Genomic DNA, 23,789 nt, shown 5'->3' with positions numbered 1-23,789 from the left:
CGAATCAAATCCCGATTCATAAAAAATATACACTTGCCAGAAAGTGGGCAGTGGCTCTAGCACCTGCTTTATATAAAAATCATGTAGGATGGGATGAGGACTCCCCTCCTCACAAAATCCAGTTAAAATCACAACCTACTGCACAAAGGCAGTACCCAATTAAGCAAGAAGCTAAAAAACAGGTAAATGAAATACTAGATCAGCTAGAATACCAGGGGGTGATTGAAACTTGCACCTCACAAATGAACAATCCTTTGTTTCCGGTCTCCAAACCAGACAATTCATATCGTCTAGTTTTGGATTACCGACACCTTAACACATGTTGCAAAACCTTTGCAGTGCAAAACTCACACAGTGCTGCACTAATGAATAACATAGTGCGCAAAAAATACAAAACTACCTTGGACATCTCCAATGGATTCTTTTGTCAAAATATAGCACCAGAGAGCAGATATTTAACTGCATTCTCAGTAAATGGCACTCAAAAACAATTCTGTCGGTTAGCCCAGGGGTACAAGAACAGCCCGGGGGTATTCTCAGCGAGAGTAACAGAATTACTGCAACTATATGATGATGAAGCATTATCTTATGTCGATGACATTTACTTAACAGACGATGACTTGGATACTCACTTGAAAAGAGTGAACACCATAATACTTGGGTTCGCAGCAGAGGGTTACAAATTCAACTTTAAAAAATCCAGAATTGCCCATCTGACAGTCCTATTCTTAGGATATGAGTTATCAAGTGAAGGTAAAAGCCTGGCTGACAATTTCCTAGAGAAATGTGCCGTAATCCAAGCTCCTAAAACACTAAAAAACCTACAGTCAATTCTAGGCTTCCTAAATTTCGGAAGAACATACATTGCAAATTACGCAGAAAGGGTCAAACCCCTTTATGATCTAATTAAACCAGACTTTAAAAGATCCAATTGGACTCAAACACACACAGAAATTTTGAGATCCTTACAAACAGACATGCTAATTAAAACAAAATTAGAAACACGTGATAACACACGCAATCTTGTGATTCGAGTCATCCCAGGGAGATGCGGATTCACATACCTGACCTCTAATGAGGGAGAAAAGGTACCAATTGCATTCAAATCACACTTGTACACAGAAGCTGAACAGAAATTCAGTAATACAGAAAAAATCATTCGTGCAGTTCAAACCGCAATAGCTAGAGAAAAAGACATAGCTGACGGTAGACATATCACAGTCAGAACAGCAGAATCAGCCTTTGAGGCACTAACAACACTGTGTAATTTACCAACAACAACATTGAATCCGGAATGGATACAATGGGTGAATTCAATCACAACGGACAAAGTATACTACTACTTTGATCCAGAACTAGAAGAATTAAAAAATCTAAAGTATGAAAAGACGTATCCTCTGCCAATCGACATTCTGCCTCTACGACATTACGCTTGTGTAATCTATACAGACGGACATGCTCAACCCTCCGTTTGGGGAGAACAAGCATACAACCCCACATGTGAGATTACAAAAGAAGTGTGGCGCGGAGGTAAACTAAGACCTCTATTAACAAAAACACACTCAGTTGAAACTAATTCAGAACAACAAACTGAAATAATAGCATTGAAAATGGCGCTAGATAATGCGGATCGCGAATTCCCGACACTTATAGTGTCAGATTCATATTACTGCGTCAAATCATATAACAAGGATTTGCAGACATGGATTCAGAACGGTTACAAAGATGACACAGATGCACCAATAAAGCAGAAACTGCTCTGGGAACAAATAGCTCTTTTGCAAAAAGAACTACCAAAGACTCACGTGACACACTCACTGAGTCATCAGCGTGATGGCGTTCACGTTGTAGGGAATTCATTGGCTGAAGCAGCCGCAGCGGCAGCCACTAAATCGGCTCCCGTAGTTCGAAAAAAGCGTACATTAAAATACATTGACGGTGAAACAGTGCTGGCGGTGAAAACGTCATCAAAAGGCGACTGCTCAGCGTTACCGATCAACTATCCACTCAATTATACATACATAATCGATGCAAACTCCGTCCCTTTTGCTCGAATCCCTGGAGTGGGGGATAGAGTGATTCCAAACATGGACAGGAGAAGCTTGTTAATCGCAGACGCACATATGGGTGAGGGTCTTGGACACCTCAAACTGAAAGATTCTCTGGAAGAATTACAGTCACGGTACTGGTGGCCAGGCATGAGCCTGCATCACACCATGTTTGTAAAAAACTGCCCAAACTGAAACAGAGATCGCAGTGGGGAGAGAAACAGTTTAATACCTCGTCGTATCAAGGCAGATAATATCACCAGTAAAAAGCAGGGCTTGCGATTAACATATACAGGCTAGTTTCCACTTATAATGTAGATCCTCAGCACTCGGCTGACGTCCGGACTGTTATACAAAGATTTGCGAGTCTAAATGGCATATACGCTAAGAGCATGTTACGTTTGACCATTGTCTTCACTCTAGCCCTCCGGCCGGGGGGGAAACATGGCCAAATGAGCACAGCCCAGCGGGAATCTTCTCACTTCCTTCCTGAGGGTACGGGATGGTGTAAAGAAAAAACCAAGGCAGAAAGCAATCTATAATGGAAAGGATATTAGGTTCGGGAGCTGGGTGGGTCAAACATCTAATAAGTGTCCAACGTAGTCTAAATAACTTGCCAAGAAATTCTCTGAAGGGATTCAGTCCGTACGAATTATTATTTGGAACTAGAATGATTATCTCTGACCTCGACAGTCAGACTTCAGTGGTTAAAGAAAAAAGCTTTGATGTCAAAGACCGTTTGGCTATTTTGCAGGACTTAAACAAAACAAGAAAAGACCTGAGCAACATACAGTTGAAACAACAGCCAACAACCACTGAAGAATCACCACCTGTCCCAGCAAGACCTGTCTGGATTCCAAAAGTCGGGGATCTAGTCAGGGAGAAGATCGCGGTAAAGAAGGAATTTGGGCCTTCTTACAGAAAAGCAGTTCCTGTCTTGTCTGTCAACGGGACAAGATCAGTTGTACTACCGCCACTTGCTGGTAAAAAGGAGAACCGAGTTGTATCCATCGACCTGGTAAAACCACAACATGTGGCCGATAACAAACAGTAGGCCAAGTGGACTCCCAATAAGTAGCAGAACACCAAGGTTTGCTACCAGTACAGAGGTCCTAACAAAGAGGCTCATCACATTCGAAACGCCTACAGAAGAACAACAAGGACTATGCAACAATGCAATAGAACTCAGAGCTCTGAAAACCCAAATAAAAACATTTAGCAGAGACACACCAATCTACAATGAAGTACCAAGTGAAAATGCAAGAAACAAAAATCCTGAAGCAATTGGAACAATTGACAGAACTGCATCCGGCTACTTCATAAACTTCGATGATTCCTCTGAAGGCTTCAGTGAATCAAAGACACAGCCATCATCAAAAACCTTTAAAGAAAAAGCTAATGAACTTTTGAACCAACTGAAAGAAACATATCTGATTTCTCCATGGATTGAATTTTGGGTGGGTTTTGGTGCATTTATCCTCATACTTTGGCTCATCATGGTATTAACTTTGGGACGCTTCATTGAGGGAAAATATGCTAAAATGGACACAGCAAGTCAGAACATCAACTTGATCCTCAAACCACAAACATCCTCACACGACGAGAAAAGAGAACTTTCTTCAGCCAACTTCACAGCCAATCCTATACCGGGTGGGGTAGCATGGGACAACACTGACTATGAAATTTATGGTCCGGTCGAGAGCCTGAAATATCCACACCAAATTAAGATCTCCTTGAGTGACTTTGTGAAACCAAACTCATTTGCTGATGATTGGGACTTCGAAAGCATTAATAATATGATGTCTGATTTTGTAATGTCTGCTAAATTTACCAAACATGATTATTTGCAGGGTTCTACAAATTATGATAGTATGTATTGCTATAACCACTATGGTAACCATTTTTTACATAGATCTGCACAACCTAGAAATGTTTTAAATTATATTCAATGGGAACATTGTGCTACACCTCCAAAAGGGAGCTCAAGAACCGTTTACGACAAATATTCATATTTTTCAGGTTTTAACACAAGTAATGCTGAAACATTTTATTTTAAATTGTCAAACAAGACAGGGATGAAAACCATGATAACCAACACAAAGTTGATATATTCAGATTCATTCTTCGAAGAAATGAATACTTTTGGATTTGATTATTGGGACAAAAATGTTGATTTGAAAAGTGTTTGGGGTACAAAAGAATGGCAAGTACAGGGTTTAGAAGCTTTGTTTAGAGCTTGCATGATCCCAGAACAAATGATATTTTTAAATGACACTGTTCAACAAACCACCTGTCTTGGCCTAGCCAAAATCAAAGATTTAAATAAACCGTCTATTCCAAAGCCAACAATGTTTAGCAATAGCTCTGATACAGATGAAGAGATAGACGTAAACCATATATTAAACCAAAACAGAACACATCCTGATTGGAAACAATGGTTGATCTGGCCCACAGATACAAATAACTGTCAAGACAGATTCCTGAATAAAACACTGGGGTTCAAAATGACCAGGCCAGACCCTAGATATCCCCAAAGACATCACCCAGGGATAATAACAACCTACAGTGTGGGCAAATTATGCCTTCAATGGCTACAAACTTCCACACTGCCTGAAATTAAGCAACACCTAACTTTACTTACTGATGGTGCTGACTTGCGTGATTTCATAATGGGACCACGCAAACAGCGTCAAAAGCGTTTCATAGCAGCCTCTGTATATGCAGCATACAATGAGGCCTGGAAGGTTAATCAAATTGAAACAGCAGAGAGAATACGGGAAATTGACCGTATTAATTTGGAAAAATCACTTTCTGTAGTGGACAATGGGTTAATGACTCTGTCCTCCAGAATTTTTTCATTGGACAGCATTGTGTCTTCAGCAATCGATATATTATCGCAAGACTTACTGTTATTACAACATGGTCAGTCGCAATTGCGTTCTATTGTACAGCTTGGCTGGACGTTACAAAATCTGCGTTCAGGCTATGTGCCTTGGCGTTTAATCAACACAACGTCGCTATTCCAAATCTTTAACCTTACTGATAGACAAATCGGTATGGCGCAAAAGGGTGCTGATTATACAATCTTGAGCATTGAAAAACTAGAAAGATTACCAATGACAATGTCAGAACGACCTGTCAGTGAATGGATAATACACGGAATCATAAATATTCCAATCTCAACCTTCAGGTTTCAATACTGCCAAAAATATATACAGGCTGGCATGTACGAGAAATTGGGAAAGGGGTACCTTAAAACAACTTGGAACCTGCCCTATTCACATGCATGTGTCAGTAATAAAGGACAGAAAGTGTTTCTTAGTGGCAACAATTGTGCTATGTCACTAAGCGGCACGCTTCTGTGTAACGGAATTAGTTTGCATGGAGCCTGTGAAGGGACTTCATACAACCTTTCATGTCACCAGCAAGGCGCACCTGCAACTGAAATAGAACCATTCTTTCAAAGACTCTATAATGGGAGTTACATTCTTATTGTAGACCGCAGATGTTGTAGTCTTACGCCCGGGACTCCTTATCTAGTAACTACGACTGCGAAGGTCAAGTGCTGTGGACGTTCTTTGTTCCCCAGCTCCTTTCCAGACAGGGAGGCAAGGGCATGGCCCAATTTGAAAATTACTTCTATTCGAATAGATACTTTAAGCAGAATGAAAACAGTGCTTCTTCAGACGCCTACAAGGCTCACGTCATCAAAAGAAACGTATGTTCTACAAGTCGCAAGGACGACTGCAGAGATACATACATTATTATCAACTAATTCCCCCGTACATTTCGCGGAAATCCTGAGCGAAATCTTAAATATTTCTGATACCACTGGGGTCTCAAAGGTATTTAAGACAGTATTTTCGATGGCATTAACACCATTCAAAGCCATACTGGGTATTTTTCCAGATTTCGTCCATTCGATTTTTGGCGGACTTCCCCTGATCCTGGGACTAATTGCAGGAATCCTATTCTTAGTCCTTATTTTTCGTTATGGCAACCCATGTCACAGATCAAACTCTCGCGACAATGGAAGATACAATCCTAGCCATTGGATACCGGGACCGGATATCAAAAATCCTGGGACTCTCCCGGCTTAGAGACCTGAACATGACTTGGTTTCTATCATTTCGACCAATGTGGCAAAGGTGTGTTTTACCTGTATTGAGGTGTCTGCTATGCGGAGAAGAATGCGTGTTAGACACCTGTCTGACGCTACAATCGGATGCGCCAGTGGATGCAGATACATTGTTGGTTCCAACCAAGGTTCACGCTTTGTGCTGCCCTCAAAGGCTGCCAATCCTGATGACGGCATTCGTGGAATCTTCACCACTACGATTGAAGAGTAGTGAAGTTCAAGATGAAAGCAGCATCGATCAGGTACGACCTTCTGTCAGCAATGCGAATCAGAATGTCAATGGAGACAATCATGCGCACGAATGCATGGTTACACCTATTTCCGACTTAGTGGAACTTTCCCATGAAGCTGTTTCAGTTTTTTCGAAAGCCTTAATGATATGATGTTCTCTCCAGAACAGAAATAGAGACTTTTGAGCAAGCTCGCACACGGCGTTCCCTGAATTCAGCCTTCAACTTTGAAAATAAAGTCACATGAACAATTTTTCCCACCAGTTCACGGACAGCAATTTTTTTAGCAGCCCCAAATTAATTTTTACAAAAATTTCGGGACACTTATCTTCTGCTTAAAGTAAGAAACTATTCCTAGAGAACTAAGATTTCTATTTTTAGATACTTTATAAACTTTAGTTGCCCGCTGGTATGTTCACAAATATTTTATTATGTGATGAAATGGTCTCGAACTTTCTTTCTGTATAGCCATATTAAGAGCCATTTCATGTGTATTTCTCATATACCAAATAAGCAATAATGTATACAAATGCGTGTTTACTTTAGCGTTTAATTCAAAGCTTGAGTGCATACAATACATATGACTGCAATTTTTCAGTATATTTGAAAGTTTCAAAATGCATTTATGTATTTTGGGGTGGTAAGGTATACACTATACTCTATAGTATGTTGTACTATGTTATACTATGCATAGATTAGTAAATATGACCATATTTAGCGTGGAGTGGGTGTCATGTATTCCTATAGGTTCTGAATCGATCCCCCTATTCCTGACCCTATTCTGGTTAAACTAACTATCAAGTTAACTAACAGTCAGCCCATGAGGCAAGAAAAGCCCCCATGATGCAGATACCGTTATCTGACGGAGTCACACTACGGCACAGGAACGTGTTATCTGATTAGGTCATAACGCTTGAGATCTAATTAGACAAGCGACATTCCTCCAGACCCTGATAAGGCATTCGACGTTCTCATAACAAATCAAACCTATGACAACCTGGAAAATCCGTGTGGCCATTGTTTTGATTTCACAGAGAACTTCAGTAAAAGAATGTGCTAACGAGCAAGTCGTATGACATCTTTATTGACGTATCTATGTCCATCCTTACGTCAATCTCGGCACCTTTAAGGTATAAATATTGCCGATCTTGCCCTATGCAAACACACGCGTGGTGACGAGACGGAGCAGCCATACTTGCCGAAGCCCAGAGCAGAGCAGACCCCGCTGGCAGCAGCCCCGCCTTCCTGACGCGCTGAGAGACGCGCTGCTATCTCCTGCCGAGAGACCCAGCACCGGCGCTTTCGGGCAGCCCTCGCAGGCGGCCTGGAATATCGAGAGCAGAGAAAGAGATACCATTCCTCATTTCATCCTAACTTCCAGGTACAGAACTGAATAACCCCTCACAGAGAATTCTTTAGTTATTCACTTGGCAAAAACAAACTTAACTTAAACTGTAACTTTCTATTCCCGCCCACGCATTAGACTTAGGTCAGGTACACGGGGTAGGCGTATTTAGAAACACCAGTTGAGTACGTTTAGTCAAATGTATATGTGTATGTAATATATTTTAATCATTTTAAACATCATATGGCTCAGAAACCATATCAATGTTTTTACAGTATTATTTTATACTATTGCTTTTAATGTATGCACTTTACTTAACTATAAGTATTGCAATAATATCGATCCATTTCTCTTGTACGAGAAAAGAGACTGATCAATAAATAACACCTTTTTATTGAACACGCCCGTCTCTTCCTTTTCTCTACAATCTGATGAGACTAAGAATGCACGTACTGACTGAGTAAAATAATTGCCTTGTGCTCACACGACTCTGGAGATACACTCTTGATTAGGGGAGAGCAAAGTTGTCATGTTCTATGGTTGTCAGAAACTAAATCCCTTCTTGTCTAATCAGGGGAGTTAATTCTTTCCTGAACATTCGAGAAAGTTTCTAGCGAACTCTGAGCTACGCTGGCAAACCCAAAACTTAAGTCTAGTATCGACAGTAGTAGACCTAGTTAACGTCTGGCCTAGGCCTTTACTGCTGTAGGTATTATTCCAATGCGCAGAGCCTATTGGGAAGATAGGAACTACACTACAGTTCTGTATCGATCCCCCTATTCCTGACCCTATTCTGGTTAACAAGTTAACTAGCAGCCATCCCGTGATGCAGAAAACCCCCATGATGCAGGAACCGTTATCTGATTAAGCCACACTACGGCACAGGAACGTGTTATCTGATTAGGTCATAACGCTTGCCATCTAATTAGACAAGCGATATTCCTCCAGCCCCTGATAAGGCATACGGAGTTCTCAAAACAAATCAAACCTATGACAACCTGGGAAAAACCCTGCGGCCATTGTTTTGATTTCACCGAGAACTTCAGCAAAAGAATGTGCTAATGACCAGGTCGTATGACATCCTTATTGACGTATCTATGTCCATCCTTACGTCAATCTCGGCACCTTAAAGGTATAAATATTACCGATATTGCCCTATGCAAACACACGCGGTGGTGACGAGATCGGAGCAGCCAGACTTGCCGAAGCCCAGAGCAGAGCAGACCCCGCTGGCGCAGCCCCGCCTTCCTGACGCGCTGAGAACGAGACGCTGCTTTCTCCTGCCGAGAAATCCAGCTCCGGCGCTTCCGAGCAGCCCTCGCAGGCAGCTTGGAATATCGAGACCAGAGACGAGAGATACCATCCCTCATTCATCCTAGATTCCAGGTACAGAACTGAATAACCCCTTGCAGAGAATTCTTTAGTCAGTCACTTGGCAAAACAAACTTAACTTAAACTACTACTTTCTACTCCCGCCCACGTATTAGGCTTAGGTCAGGTACATCTGGGGTAGGCGTAGTTAGAAACACCAGTTGAGTACTATTAGTCAAATGTATATGTGTATGTATCTATTTTATCCATTTTAAAACAACTTATGGCTTAGAAACCATATAAATGTTTTTACAGTATTATTTTATACTTCTGCTTTTAATGTATGCACTTTACTTAACCATAAGTATTGCAATAATATCGATCCATTTCTCTTGTATGAGAAAAGAGACTGATCAATAAATAACATCTTTTATTGAACACGCCCGTCTCTTCCTTTTCTCTACAATCTGGTGAGACTAAGAATGCACGTACTGACTGAGTAAAATAAGTCGTCTTTTGTTTTCACACGACTCTAGAGATACACTCTTGATTAGGGGAGAGCAAAGTTGTCATGTTCTATGGTTGTCAGAAACTAAATCCCTTCTTGTCTATCCAGGGAGGTTCAACTCCTCCTTGCCTATTCGAGAAAGTTTCTAGTGAACTCTGAGCTAGCTGGCAAACCCAAAACTTTAAGTCTAATATCGACAGTAGTAGACCTAGTTAACGTCTGGTCTAGGCCTATACTATTGAAGGTATTATTCCAATGCGCAGAGCCTATTGGGATAATAGGAACTACACTACAATGTAACCTAAAAGTCCTAAAAAGCCAATTTAAAAATATGCATATAATAACAGCATAAAAAAATATCAATTTTGTTTTAAAAGTTGCTGACTTAAAATCAGTTCTCGAAACTGCAAGGATGTTTAAATATTCCGAGAGCCAGACAAAACAATGTTGTTTCCAGCTTCCGCAGGTGATGTTTCCGTTGGTACCCCAGTCACAAGTTTGAAGGAACAAACATGGTCATATCCAACTCAGTCAGCAGCTGCTGAAGGTGTGACAGCCAGTAGTGCCTCCACAGAGAACCAGCCAGGATCCAAAAATCCAGAGAGGTCTCATAATATGCATTCTGCAGCGATGCAATCACGCAGGACATCTTTGCAAATGTATTCTTATCAGCAATTCCACATCCCTGGACTAGACCAATTGCATTCCAAAGGCTAATTTCACAAAAAGGCAAGGGTTGAGGCAAAGGCATATATCCAAGGCACACTTCAAAGTGCACTGCAGGCAGTGAAACACACACTGTATACAATCTAACCAAATACTTCAAAAAGAGAAAGACCAAATGGATTATTTAGAAGGCACTTGCTCCACTGCTGCGCCATTTTTCCCCATAAAAAAAGTAATGCACCAGTGGCACAACGTGCTTGTAAATAAACCCCCAATTGTCATTCAGTTCCCAAAGAAAAAGCATGCCAAAATATTGCACCATGTGTTCACAACACATTGCCACGTATGGTAGTGCCATTCTCATATGGCCGCGTGGCAGAACGTCCATTGCAAAGCAGCAAATATAGGTTCAGGATCCCGACAACCAAAAACAGAATAGGCAGTATGACTTCAAAAATACTGGAAACCACAGAGAATGTAACACATGGAATCCCTCCGAAGACTGTCTGGAAAGTACTAAGAAGCCCAGACCCAATCACTTTGAAAAAGTGAGCTACTCCTGTAGTATTTGAAGCATTAAATATGCGGTGCATCAGTTCTACAAAGAGTTGTGGGTTGTTAGTGCGCAGTAGTGACTGGATTTCAGAAGAAGTCATTGCAACTTGAAGATCAAATGTCTCCCTTGCAGATGTTAAAGAAACTTCCTCCTGAAACAATAAGGCTTTCAGTCTGCTCATATGATTAAAGTTTACATTTGAAGTAGCAATTGAAGGCCATATCGTCACTCCTCTAACTTTATGAGCTGGTGGAAAAAGCACTTTTGTACAACAAGTCACAACCCTGGAAACCGTTACCACATAGGGTACTCCGGGACTCATCCCACAGCAACCTTGGTCATTCAACATCAAATAACTTCCATTTGAAAGCAATCTGAATGTTGAATGAATTACGGCAGCTGGGGTTCCCTTTAGATAACAAGCTAAGTTTGCTTTTGAAGCATTACAAGCTCCATGAAGTGTTACCTCCCTGCAAACTAGAGAGTGGCCAAAAGTGTTCTTGCAGTCTGTACCACTAAGAAAAACTCCAGTTTCCCCATTCCTACACCTGTAGTCGAAAGGTAGGACCCATGCCTCATGTAGAAAACTCTCCCCTAATGCTTCATACCTCCCAACCTGAAAGTGTTTTAAACAGGATCTAAAATGGAATGTTGAAATTGGTAGAGAAATTAATCCATGAATTATCCAATCGGCTGATGGTGTTTCCACCACAGTGAATGGTAATTTCTCCAGGTGTTCTATGTTTAACATTGAGTATGTTGCATCCTTCTCTGCCATTATTTTCTGCTCGCGTGTTAAATTGTAAGGCAGCAATAAATCGGTCATGTTTATATGCTTCCAAGGTACATGGCCATTCTGCAGAGTTTGTAAAGTCCAGCTTAATAGCAATATGGATCTAAGCGTAATGTGTCCATGTTGTGAGAGGGACATGTCACTCTGAATTATGTCAATTGCTGATGACACAGTGCTACTCAGAGAGTACATTCTAGGGGATAAAGTAGTCCTACCATTGTCAACTACAGCTAGAGACTTTTCCAGATTTATTCTGTTAATCTCACGTAACAACTCAGCAGCTTTCTTCTGTGCCACCTTCCACAACTCGCTGTACCCTGTATACAAATTGTGTTTATGAGGGGGCTTTCCAGGACCTATTAAAAAATCCTGCAAATCCATGTCATCTGAAAGGAGAGACAAGTGTTCTTTCACCTCATCCAAGGTGGAATGTTGTAACCATTCAAGGCATAACTTTCCTACGCTGTATGTTGTTACCACTCGTGAGTGTTGTGTCTCTGTGTAACGTGGGTCTGGTCTGTTTATTCGAAACCCCTTCGTGTTGTTCAAAAAACGTGCATGACACCCATTAGTATTTAATGGCCACACTAGCCACCCCTCTGGCCTGGAATGTGAAGAATTGTATGTGCCATTCTTAAGCATGTTGTTGAGGTTGTCCTCTGTGTAATTAGTGAATTGTTGCCAATTTTTAAAGCATTCAAATGTGGGAATGTTTGGTGTTTTCAAATCCTTTATCCTGGCCAAGCCTAGGCAGGATGTTTGCTGTACAGTTTTGTTTAGAAAAATCATTTGTCTTGGTATTATACATGCTCTAAACAAAGCTTTGTTGCCCTGAACTTGCCAGTCTTTAGTTCCCCAAACAGATTTTAAGTCAACATTGTCTTTCCAAAAGTCATACCCTTGTATTGACAACTGGGAAATAAAGTGGGCTGAATAAATTAACTTAGTTTCGGTCAGCATACTTTTCTTTGCCGGGGAAGGGAAAAGTTTAAAATAATAAGACTCTGGGTCTACAGGATCATTGCTAGAAGAGTATGCATATTTCTGTGCATATGTTTTGGAGCTACCCGAAGGTGGTGTAGGGCAGTGTTCCCATTGTGTGTAATTAAATGTTGCACGGGGAGTACTAGCTCTGTGTAAGTAATGGTGGGCATAGTGATGGTAACAAAACATGTCATCATAATTTGACATTCCACTATATAAATCTTCACGGCCAAATACAGTATAGTGTTCTAGCTCAGATAGCATAGATCTTATGATATTTAAGTCCCAATCTTCAGAGATGCTGCCAGGAGTGATAATGTCACCAAGGGATATTTTGAATACATGTGGTATTTGCAAAGTTTCTGTAGGACCAAAAATGTCAAATGGTACCTTATCCCAAACAATTCCATCAATTACCGGAACCGCTAAAAAGTTTACAAGGGACATGTCTCGTCGCACTTTGTGTGATGAAGAATGAGGCGTCAAAACCTCCGTTACCAGTTCAACAGCAGAGCGTTCTGGAAGTAAAAAGAAGACTGTAACAAAACCAATGCAGATGAAAAGGAAAATCAACGAAATAGAAATCCATGGTGCAACAAAATATGTCTTTTCAAGCCAAATTATATATGCATTTATTCCAATGCCGAGGTGGATCCAGGGAAACGTCATTAATGTTGGCCAAGTGGCCAGAGTCAGTCTGTGCAAGAACAGGTACCCCACTGGGCTGTGTGGAACTGGTAGTTAACTCCAAAGGTGAGTCATAAACAATTTCATTGTTGGCATGTGGAGTTGAAATCTGTGAATTTGTATACAATTTTTGTATGGTGGTGGTAGATGTAACTGGAGGTAGCAATACTTCAGTGTCAGATATCTCCTTCTGGCGTGCAGAAACTTCTCTTTTGTTCAAAGCTTGTAAAGGGATTTCCTTTAAGGTAGTTTGAGGGCGCCGGTAACTACCTGGGAGCCCTGGTGGCCTACTATTCAGGATTGGCCACATGGTGTGGTTTGATTAGATCAATTGACACAAACCTTTTGTTTTTACAACCAGCAAGGGGTGGTAAGTGTACAGTTCTGGTACCTTCAACTGCCAGGACCAGCACCACTGCTCCGTGAGATGGACCAAACTCCTTTTTGTCCACTATCTTCTCTCGGACCAGATCCCCGATCTTTGGAATTCAGTCAGGAGTTGCTGCTTGTGCCTTCACTTCCCCAGTGGTGGAACGTTTCTCAAGCTTGTTCCTTTGCTCGTCCTAGAAGTCCTTTAGTTCCTGTAAAACAGCCAAACATTCACTGATATCAGAACTAGGATTGTTTGTGTTGGGAACGCACATCTGAACCCCACACAGGAAGTTCGACCACCCAAGGATCTTCTTGGCAAATCATTTTAACCTATCCGGACCCATACAGGTGGCAGATCCAGCTATGGCATGAACCAAATTTCCCAGCTGTTAGAGACTGCTTTAAGTCACAATTCTTCCTCTCCACTATCAAATTTGCCTCAGGATGCTAGGGGGAGGAGTACTGCACAGCTACACCCAAGGTACCCATGGAATACCGGTAAGCCCCAGAGGCAAACGCTGGTCCCTAGTCCGAATGGCATGCAGCTACTGCATATGTCCTGATGAAGACTTGCAAATCTTTTATAACAGTTCAAGTGTCAGACGATTGCTGTGGCCACTCCCATATGAATCAAGAACAGGAGTTCACTGCTAGTAGAATGTACTTAAAGGAACTATCACTGTTTAGCAGCCCGCAGTGGTCCAAATAAATATAGGTCTGGGGCTTATTGGATATTAAGCTGTGACATCCACCACGATGCCTCAATCTATCCTTGTGTTGACACAAGTTACTGCAGCCACAACAGCAGTACCCGCTGCTGTCTTTGCTGCTTCATCAGTCAAAGAATTCCCTGCAAAGTGTATACCTACATGTTGGTGGCTCAGTGTGTGAATTACATGAGCCCATTGGAAATTTGCTTTAAGATTTGACACCTTTCCCCAAAGTAATTTGTGCTTGACAGTGTACCCTTTTGAGTCTCTGAATCCATTCTGGTTCCAATAGTGTAGCTACTCATTGTAAGACTGGGCACAATAATATGTTCAGTTCAGTTCAGAAAAACTTTATTTCGGTTGTTACGGCCTAGAAAAGTACAACTCTAAAATCATATACAACAAAAATACATGATTGCTCACAAATATCAAATTGGGGCATTAAAAAACGGCATTCCAACTATCTTCAAACCTCGTAAATAAAGTGCAAGTCGGTAGGAATACTACAAGCAGGCGAGCTATACAATTGCATATCGGAAAATGCATGATAATGGATAAATAAATAATTAAAAAACAGGAGTAGTCTGTAGGGGAGATTAAAACCATAGCACAATATAAAATCTTGATCATGGTTTAAAAGAACACAGTTGTAAAAAGAGTTTCATTAAAATTATTGCCACATGCCCTAGGCCTCATTGGATAATTTCAATAGAGCCCTTCTAGTGCACCACATGGAAAATAAAAATCTGGAGACTGAAAACACGATCGGGATACTAAGATCAGATTTCAGTATCTGAAGTGCCTCCAGATAATTCCTACTTCCAATGTTTCTGCAGATCTGGACCAGCCAGCGTTTCCGAGCCTTATGATAGCCAGGGCAGCCAAAGAACACATGCTGCACTGATTCATCAGTGAAACCACAGGCAGGGCACTGTACCTTTTGGTCCTTGCTCCACTTTGCCGTGCAACAGCGGAGCGGGAGGACCCCAAACCTAAATTGTAGGAAAAGCTTTCTTGCCTCCACCGGTGTAATCAGGTCTGGTATTGGCTCAAAACGGGCAACATCCTTAAATTCCAAGAAAGCTAAAGATAGTATGCCCATCCTGGGGCAAGAGTGTAGTTGGGCCCTTCTATATTCTTCATACTGGGCCTTGATTTGCTTCCTTGTGGTTTGGTGCCAGTCACGATCTGGGTCCGTCCAACAATCACCCAGGCCCAAATTGGTCAGTAAAGACTTTATGTGTGCAAACCAAGGAAGTGCAACTGCACCCCGAGCTGACATAACCTCCAATAACTCCTCCCTATATATCAATAGTTCAGGAGTGGACCATAGGCGACGCCAATATAACATAGGTCTAAGACTTGAAGTGTCTGTTATCACCATCAAACCTGAATCTAATCGTAGCGGAATCAGCGGGGTACTCGTTGGTAGTCTATACAACTGTCTAAGGAGTTGATTTTCTACCTTTAAAAGGGAATCTAGTTTGGAATGACCCCATAACTCGGCACCATATAGTGCTCCCTCTCGAGCTTGGGCCTTCTAAATTTCTAGAGATGGACTAACTGCTCTCTTACTTGATCTACTAAAGACCTTCATTATGCCACCTGTCGATTGAGCTAGTTTTAGTGTACTCTTAGTAATGTGAGCCCCCCAATCCAGATTTTCAGTAATGGTGAGACCCAGATAAATGAAGGATGAAACTCTTTCCAAAGGTTTCCCATTTAATTGAGGGTTGTAACGAGAACTGTTTGAGCTATTGAACGCCATCTATTTAGTTTTCTGTAAGTTTATATCTAAACCTCTCTCTTTACAGAATAGCTTAAATTTATCTAGGACCCTCTGTATCCCCATGGGTGATTTTGAGACCAAAAGAGTGTCATCAGCAAACATCATTGCTAAAATTCGGCGGGACGCTAGCTTAGGAGCATCAAGGTCTTTTACAGTAGCCAGTTAATTGATTAGTCCGTTGATATAAAGACTAAATAGTGTCGGTGCTAAGACGCATCCCTGCCGTACACCACGTTTAACAGGTATTGGAGCTGTGAGTTTTCCATCCTTTCCAAATCTTATTTGGGCATAAATATCTTCATGCAATCTCCTAAGGAGTTGGATCAGATATACCGGGACCCCCATCTCAATAAGTACTGACCATAGCTTTTCCCGTGGCACCAGTTCGAATGCCGACCTCAGGTCTACAAAAATTAGGTATACGCTGCCCCCCTGGAGGCAGACTATCTTCCAGTACAAGAGCTGTAGTCTTAGTACTTGGTCCAGGTTTGATATCTTTTCCCTGAACCCCACCTGTAGGGGGGACAGTACCCCTTTTTCTTTCATCCAGGATTGTAGCCTGGCTTGCAAGACCCTCCCAAATAGTTTTTGGGATATGTCTATTAAGCTTATAGGTCTATAATTTGTTGGCAGGAGTGGGGATCCTTTTTTGAAAATTGGAATAATCTCCGCTCCCAGTCAGCTGGGTGGTATCTTCATACCCTGGATTATGGCGTTAAAAAGTCCACAAAAATACGGGGTCCAGATGGCTGGTTCGCTCCTATATAAGTCCCCAGGAATCTTATCCAGACCTGGGGCTTTACCTGGTGCTATTTTTAGCAGGGCGCCCTCAGTCTCCTTTAGGGTTATGGATATACTTAGGCTGCTACCTGGGTATACTTCACGTTCTGGGCTTCTTACAGTGCCATCCCCGGACGCGGCCAATTCAATAGGTGACCGGGCAGTTAAGGGACCCTCAAAGTCCTTTTCATCAGCATACAGGGTTTCGAAATGCACCCGCCATACCTCTTCATCCAGGTTTGATTCGATTGCGGATTTGGGAGTAGAAGCACCTGTATTAACAATGCTCCAAAACGTCCTCATGTCTCTATCCCCCAGGGCCGTTTTGAGTGAATCCCAGTTTTCCCTTTCCCATCGCTGTTTAGCTTTTTGGACCGTTGTTTTATATGACTTTTTTGTAGTTTTGATAAGGGGCAATTTTTACCTTTGATAAAATCCACAAGTGCCTTCTTGGCCCTACGACATTGGCTGTTATACCAAGGATGACTAGGGGGCCTACTCGGTCTGGGGGAAGCATTGGGGTAAAAGAAGGCCAATGATGCCTCCCTTAGTTTACTATAGTTTGTATCAACTGCTCCCAAATCTAGGACCGCACTGGTACGGTGTAATACTGATGCCTCTTCAACCGCAGGAATAAGCGCTTCAAAAAGATTACTCATCTTATTCTGTGATTGGAGGAAATTGGACCATCGTACTTTCCTCCTACAGTTAGAGATGGTTAAGCCAAGGTCGATAGGACCAGCTATAGGAGTATTTTGGGGGTTTAAGGCTTTGATTTCCATTATTAGGGCATAATGATCACTATCCACTCGTGTAGTAATATTAAAATCAATCATCCTGTCCCAGGAGTTTTAATTAATTAAAATATAATCTAATATAGACCCACGTTTCTTGCTATGAAAGGTATAGCCATTAGATGAATCGGAGCATGATCTCCCATTACACGCTCTTAATGAGTGTTTTCCAACAAGGCAGTTCTTCTGGATTGCCAAGGGGGACCAGTTTTTGACTAGTGGACATCTGGATTCTGGGATTGCCAGAGAGAGATCCTCATCCCCTGTGTTTTCCAGGGACAGGTCCTCAAGGGGCTCGAACTGACAAAGTCCCCACCAACAATAACCATTTGACTTGGGTCTATAAGGCATAAAAAAGTAGATAGGGCCTCTACCGTATTAGAGTCTTTACCCCTAGGGGTCGGTTTAGAGTATAAATTAATTAGAGTAACGGGAGGCTTGGAGCGGAACTGTAGTTGGATACAAAGAATGTCCAAAGAGCCTGTTTCGAGTTGTACAATCTTACAACCTAGGTGGGTCCCACTTGACTCACACTCAATATGTGTGGTGAATTTGACATCCGTATTTTCAAGTGTCAGAATTAGAGCTTTTTGTTCAGCCAGCAGTGCAGTCACCTAGTGACTGTGTGAATGTTTTGAGAAGTTAGTAGACCCCATCCCTCGTTTTACCCCTTACCCCTGTGCAAGTTGCGGAGAATTGATGAATTGTTCCAACTGCAGGCTGGGCAGAACCATCAGTGTAAACTATATAGTTGTATTGATCTCGAGGCATTATTTCACTGTGCACAGGTTATTTTTGTTCATATTGTATGTATGCTTGTGTATGTAAAGTAGAGTGAAAGCTGTAATCTACATCTTTCTCTGTTAAAGAATTGTCTCACTGTATCCATCTAGGAGCAACGCTTTAACGTTTAGGACACTGGCCTTTGTGACAGCCTCTAAAGCTGGAACGGGAGTCATAATAAAAATGTGTTTCCCCTGAGCCAAGGATCTTTCTTAGACTACACCTGTCTGTACTGCCAGCAGTATTTTCCCGTCAGTGCAAAACACATTTCTGCATTGGAGTATAAATGTGATTTATATGCTATTGTCACAGTGTCACCCTCATTGAAAGTGACATGTGTAGCCTCCGGTTCTCGCAACTATGCTGATCACCACAATTTGTTGTGTTTACTCTCGTGTGTGAGTGTTTTGATGCTAGCATGTTAGTCTGTACTGAACACAAGATCTGTGTATGTTCTGGTGCCCAATGTGTGCTTGAGAAATCTGAACGTATTAATTCATAAAATGGTTTTACCTGTTGTGCATAATCTGGTATTTATTTTAATTTTATTTATAAAGTTTTATCTAGCGCGAACATGACCCTTTGCTTGTCAAATTTAGAAAGTCCAATAGTGATTGTAGCTTTTTTTTGTGTGTTGGTTGTAGAAGTGCACATTTCTTTAGGCAATGTGGCGATAAGATTTTGCCTTCATTTGATAACTCGTATAACCAGGAAAAGGACAATGAGAAAGACATTTTATTTTAGCTCATCCTTGAACAATGTGATATACCCTGGCTAGGTGTGTTTCCAAGTCATCATCCGTAAGGTATATGCCATTGATATGGGACAATGCTTCATGGTAAAGCTCTGTAACAAGCTGGAGCTGTTCTTATGCCCCTGTGGTAATTGACAACATTGTTTTTGTGAATCCTACGGTGGGAAATGTGCTTAAATACCTGCTTTCAAATGCTATGTTTTGGCAGGAAAAGCCATTTGATATGTATGGTGTTGTTTTGTATTTTTGTGCACTATATTGTTCATTAGTACTATGCTGTGTGCATTTTTACTGCAAATGTGCGAGTGTGACTATTTAATTGTCTATACTCTAAGACTAGTCAGTGTGAGTGGTCTGGTTTTAATTCCGTGTACAAGGGATTGTTCATTGGAGAGGTGCACAGTTTGGGGGGTCATGGGTCCTCCGGGGATCCTGACCTACATCTCAGGATCTTTTGGGCCGATACACAGAAATAACTTTAGACAAAATCCTAAACCTACTACTTTTGGTATTCACAGAAGGCAGTTAGTAGTAGTAAAGTTAGGATTTTGTCTTAAGTTTGACTTAAGACAAACTTAAGACAAACTTAAGACAGACTTAAGACAGACTTAAGACAGACTTTAGACAAACTTAAGACAAACTTAAGACAAACTTAAGACAGACTTAAAACAGACTTAAGACAAAATCCTAACTTTACTACTACTAAATGCCTTTTGTGAATACCAAAAGAAGTACGTTTAGGATTTGGTCTTAAGTAAGTTCTGTGAATCGGGCCCTCTGTCAGAGATTCCTGTGGGTAGATAGGAAGGAATTCCGAGAAGGAATATTCGGACACACGACTACCACTCTCTTCTTTTCTGTCTCTACCGCTGCCGTGAAGGTGTTATGGACTTTCTGAATTTTACTGTTGAAAAAGTCCGATAACTTTGCGCACAGAGAGGGGGATGGTTGTATTACGTTTTCCGACTCCATCGGTTTGGCGAAGGAGCTGGCGATTCTAAATATGTCCTTAGTTGAATTTTCCGCATTATTAATGCGCTTCACCAAATTGTCCCTCCTTGCCGTTTTTATCATTTTCTGGAGCTCTTTCAGGGCTTTCTTAGATGCCAATTTGAGCAGCAGAGTCCTCAATATGTGTGGCATATTGGAGTGAGATCCCAGAAAGTGAGGCTTTTGCTGAGGCTTTTTGTCCTTCTTTTGTTTCTGATTATATCAGAAGAGAGTCCTTCTTCGGTTTCACATACTCCACTGACCTGTGCTCTGATGTCTTTTGGGATGGCTCCAGAAGCTAAGGAGAAGGACTGTGTATTGGTGTACTGATACCTATCAGGTTGTTTACTTGTTTCACGGTGGTGCAGATTATAGCGCTTTCAGAGGACTCCTGTGGAGGAGACGCACCCGGGCTTTCACTTTTTGCTCAGGTTGGAGTAATGCTCATTTATGGAACGCTTGCGTTGGAGGAATACTTGGGTTGGAGGAATGTTCGGGATGGGAGAATGCTTCGATTGGAGGAATGCTTAGATGGGTGAATGCTTGGGGAGGGTGAATCCTCAGGTTGGAGGAATGCTGGGGTTGAAGGATTGTTTGGATCAAAGAATTTCTGTGGAATAAGATTGCCTTGTGTAGGAATGCCTGGGGGGTAGGAATGCCTGGGGTAGGAATGCCTGGGGTATAGGAATGCCTGGGGTAGGAATGCCTGGTGTAGGAATGCCTGGGGTAGGAATGCCTGGGTTAGGAATGCCTGGGGAAGGAATGCCTGGGGTGTAGGAATGCCAGGGGGGCAGGAATGCCTGAGGTAGGAATGCCTGGGGTGTAGGAATGCCTGGGGTAGGAATGCCTGGGGTGTAGGAATACCTGGGGTAGGAATGCCTGGGGTGTAGGAATGCCTGGGTTAGGAATGCCTGGGGAAGGAATGCTTGGTGTAGGAATGCCAGCGGGGGCAGGAATGCCTGAGGTAGGAATGCCTGGGGTGTAGGAATGCCTGGGGTAGGAATGCCTGGTGTGTAGGAATACCTGGGGTAGGAATGCCTGGGGTGTAGGAATACCTGGGGTAGGAATGCCTGGTGTAGGAATGCCAGGGGGCAGGAATGCCTGGTGTAGGAATGCCTGGGGGGTAGGAATGTCTGGGGTAGGAATGCCTGGAGGAATGCCTGGGGTAGGAATGCTTGGTGTAGGAATGCCAGGGGGGCAGGATTGCCTGGTGTAGGAATGCCTGGTGTAGGAATGCTTGGGGGGTAGGAATGTCTGGGGTAGGAATGCCTGGGGTGTAGGAATGCCTGGGGTGTAGGAATGCCTTGTGTAGGAATGCTTGGTGTAGGAATGTCTGGGGTAGGAATGCCAGGGGTAGGAATGCCAGGGGGCAGTAGTGCCTGGGGTAGGAATGCCTGGAGGAATGCCTGGGGTAGGAATGCCAGGGGTAGGAATGCCAGGGGGCAGTAGTGCCTGGGGTAGGAATGCCTGGAGGAATGCCTGGGGTAGGAATGCCTGGGGTAGGAATGCCTGGGGTAGGAATGCCTGGGGTAGGAATGCCTGGAGCAGGAATGCCTGGGGTAGGAATGCCTGGGGTAGGAATGCCTGGGGTAGGAATGCCTGGGGTAGGAATGCTTGGGGGGTAGGAATGCCTGGGGGGTAGGAATGCTTGGTGTAGGAATGTCTGGGGTGTAGGAATGCCTGGGGTGTAGGAATGCCTGGGGTGTAGGAATGCTTGGTGTAGGAATGTCTGGGGTACGAATGCCAGGGGGGTACGAGTGCCTGGGGTAGGAATGCCAGGGGGCAGGAGTGCCTGGAGTAGGAATGCCTGGGGTCCGAATGCCTGGGGTCGGAATGCCTGGTGTAGGAATGCCAGGGGGCAGTAGTGCCTGGGGTAGGAATGCCAGGGGGCAGTAGTGCCTGGGGTAGGAATGCCTGGAGGAATGCCTGGGGTAGGAATGCCTGGGGTAGGAATGCCTGGGGTAGGAATGCCTGGGGTAGGAATGCCTGGGGTAGGAATGCCTGGAGCAGGAATGCCTGGGGTAGGAATGCCTGGGGTAGGAATGCCTGGGGTAGGAATGCCTGGGGTAGGAATGCTTGGGGGGTAGGAATGCCTGGAGGGTAGGAATGTTTGGTGTAGGAATGTCTGGGGTGTAGGAATGCCTGGGGTAGGAATGCCTGGGGTAGGAATGCCTGGGGTAGGAATGCCTGGGGTAGGAATGCCTGGAGCAGGAATGCCTGGGGTAGGAATGCCTGGGGTAGGAATGCCTGGGGTAGGAATGCCTTTGGTAGGAATGCCTGGGGTAGGAATGCCTGGGGTAGGAATGCCTGGGGTAGGAATGCCTGGGGTAGGAATGCTTGGGGGGTAGGAATGCCTGGGGTAGGAATGCCTGGGGTAGGAATGCTTGGGGGGTAGGAATGCCTGGGGGGTAGGAATGCTTGGTGTAGGAATGTCTGGGGTACGAATGCCAGGGGGGTACGAGTGCCTGGGGTAGGAATGCCTGGGGTAGGAATGCCAGGGGGCAGGAGTGCCTGGAGTAGGAATGCCTGGGGTCCGAATGCCTGGGGTCGGAATGCCTGGTGTAGGAATGCCAGGGGGCAGTAGTGCCTGGGGTAGGAATGCCAGGGGGCAGTAGTGCCTGGGGTAGGAATGCCTGGAGGAATGCCTGGGGTAGGAATGCCTGGGGTAGGAATGCCTGGGGTAGGAATGCCTGGGGTAGGAATGCCTGGGGTAGGAATGCCTGGAGCAGGAATGCCTGGGGTAGGAATGCCTGGGGTAGGAATGCCTGGGGTAGGAATGCCTGGGGTAGGAATGCTTGGGGGGTAGGAATGCCTGGAGGGTAGGAATGTTTGGTGTAGGAATGTCTGGGGTGTAGGAATGCCTGGGGTAGGAATGCCTGGGGTAGGAATGCCTGGGGTAGGAATGCCTGGGGTAGGAATGCCTGGAGCAGGAATGCCTGGGGTAGGAATGCCTGGGGTAGGAATGCCTGGGGTAGGAATGCCTGGGGTAGGAATGCCTGGGGTAGGAATGCCTGGGGTAGGAATGCCTGGGGTAGGAATGCTTGGGGGGTAGGAATGCTTGGGGGGTAGGAATGCCTGGGGTAGGAATGCCAGGGGGCAGGAGTGCCTGGAGTAGGAATGCCTGGGGTCGGAATGCCTGGGGTCGGAATGCCTGGGGTCGGAATGCCTGGGGTAGGAATGCCTGGGGTCGGAATGCCTGGGGTCGGAATGCCTGGGGTCGGAATGCCTGGGGTCGGAATGCCTGGGGTCGGAATGCCTGGGGTAGGAATGCCTGGGGTCGGAATGCCTGGGGTCGGAATGCCTGGGGTAGGAATGCCTGGGGTAGGAATGCCTGGGGTAGGAATGCCTGGGGGGTAGGAATGCCTGGGGTAGGAATGCCTGGGGGGAGGAATGCCTGGGGTAGGAATGCCTGGGGTAGGAATGCCAGGGGGCAGTAGTGCCTGGGGTAGGAATGCCTGGGGTAGGAATGCCTGGGGTAGGAATGCTTGGGGGGGTAGGAATGCCTGGGGTGTAGGAATGCTTGGTGTAGGAATGTCTGGGGTACGAATGCC

At 43.8% G+C, this 23,789-nt stretch overlaps 3 protein-coding genes across 3 annotated transcripts in view; 1 reads left to right on the top strand and 2 right to left on the bottom strand.

Moving 5' to 3' along the window:
• The window catches only part of LOC144773102 (uncharacterized), a 70,368-nt gene extending 57,120 nt beyond the window's left edge, over positions 1–13,248 (bottom strand). Inside the window, exons 1-2 of the mRNA XM_078657955.1 lie at positions 12,685–13,248; positions 6,995–7,059 (exon numbers count right to left, since the gene is read on the bottom strand). Of these exons, the coding sequence (XP_078514081.1) occupies positions 6,995–7,059; positions 12,685–13,248 (629 nt within the window). The remainder of the gene's footprint in view (positions 1–6,994; positions 7,060–12,684) is intronic.
• CASQ2 (calsequestrin 2) overlaps positions 1–23,789 on the top strand; it is a 247,467-nt gene that overhangs the window by 96,280 nt on the left and 127,398 nt on the right. The window lies entirely within an intron of this gene.
• On the bottom strand, positions 10,573–11,976 carry LOC144773106 (uncharacterized). The gene has a single exon (XM_078657959.1). It carries the CDS (start codon positions 11,974–11,976, stop codon positions 10,573–10,575), a length of 1,404 nt encoding a protein of 467 aa, XP_078514085.1.

Source organism: Lissotriton helveticus, chromosome 8 (genome assembly GCF_964261635.1).
Source record: "Lissotriton helveticus chromosome 8, aLisHel1.1, whole genome shotgun sequence".
Classification (NCBI taxonomy): domain Eukaryota; kingdom Metazoa; phylum Chordata; class Amphibia; order Caudata; family Salamandridae; genus Lissotriton; species Lissotriton helveticus.
Note: the sequence above shows the minus strand (reverse complement) of the source record. Positions and strands in the feature narration are given on the sequence as shown.

Bases quoted from the DNA above. Each gene is read 5' to 3' on its own strand.
- LOC144773106 (XM_078657959.1), bottom strand. From the start codon at position 11,976: ATGGATTTGCAGGATTTTTTAATAGGTCCTGGAAAGCCCCCTCATAAA.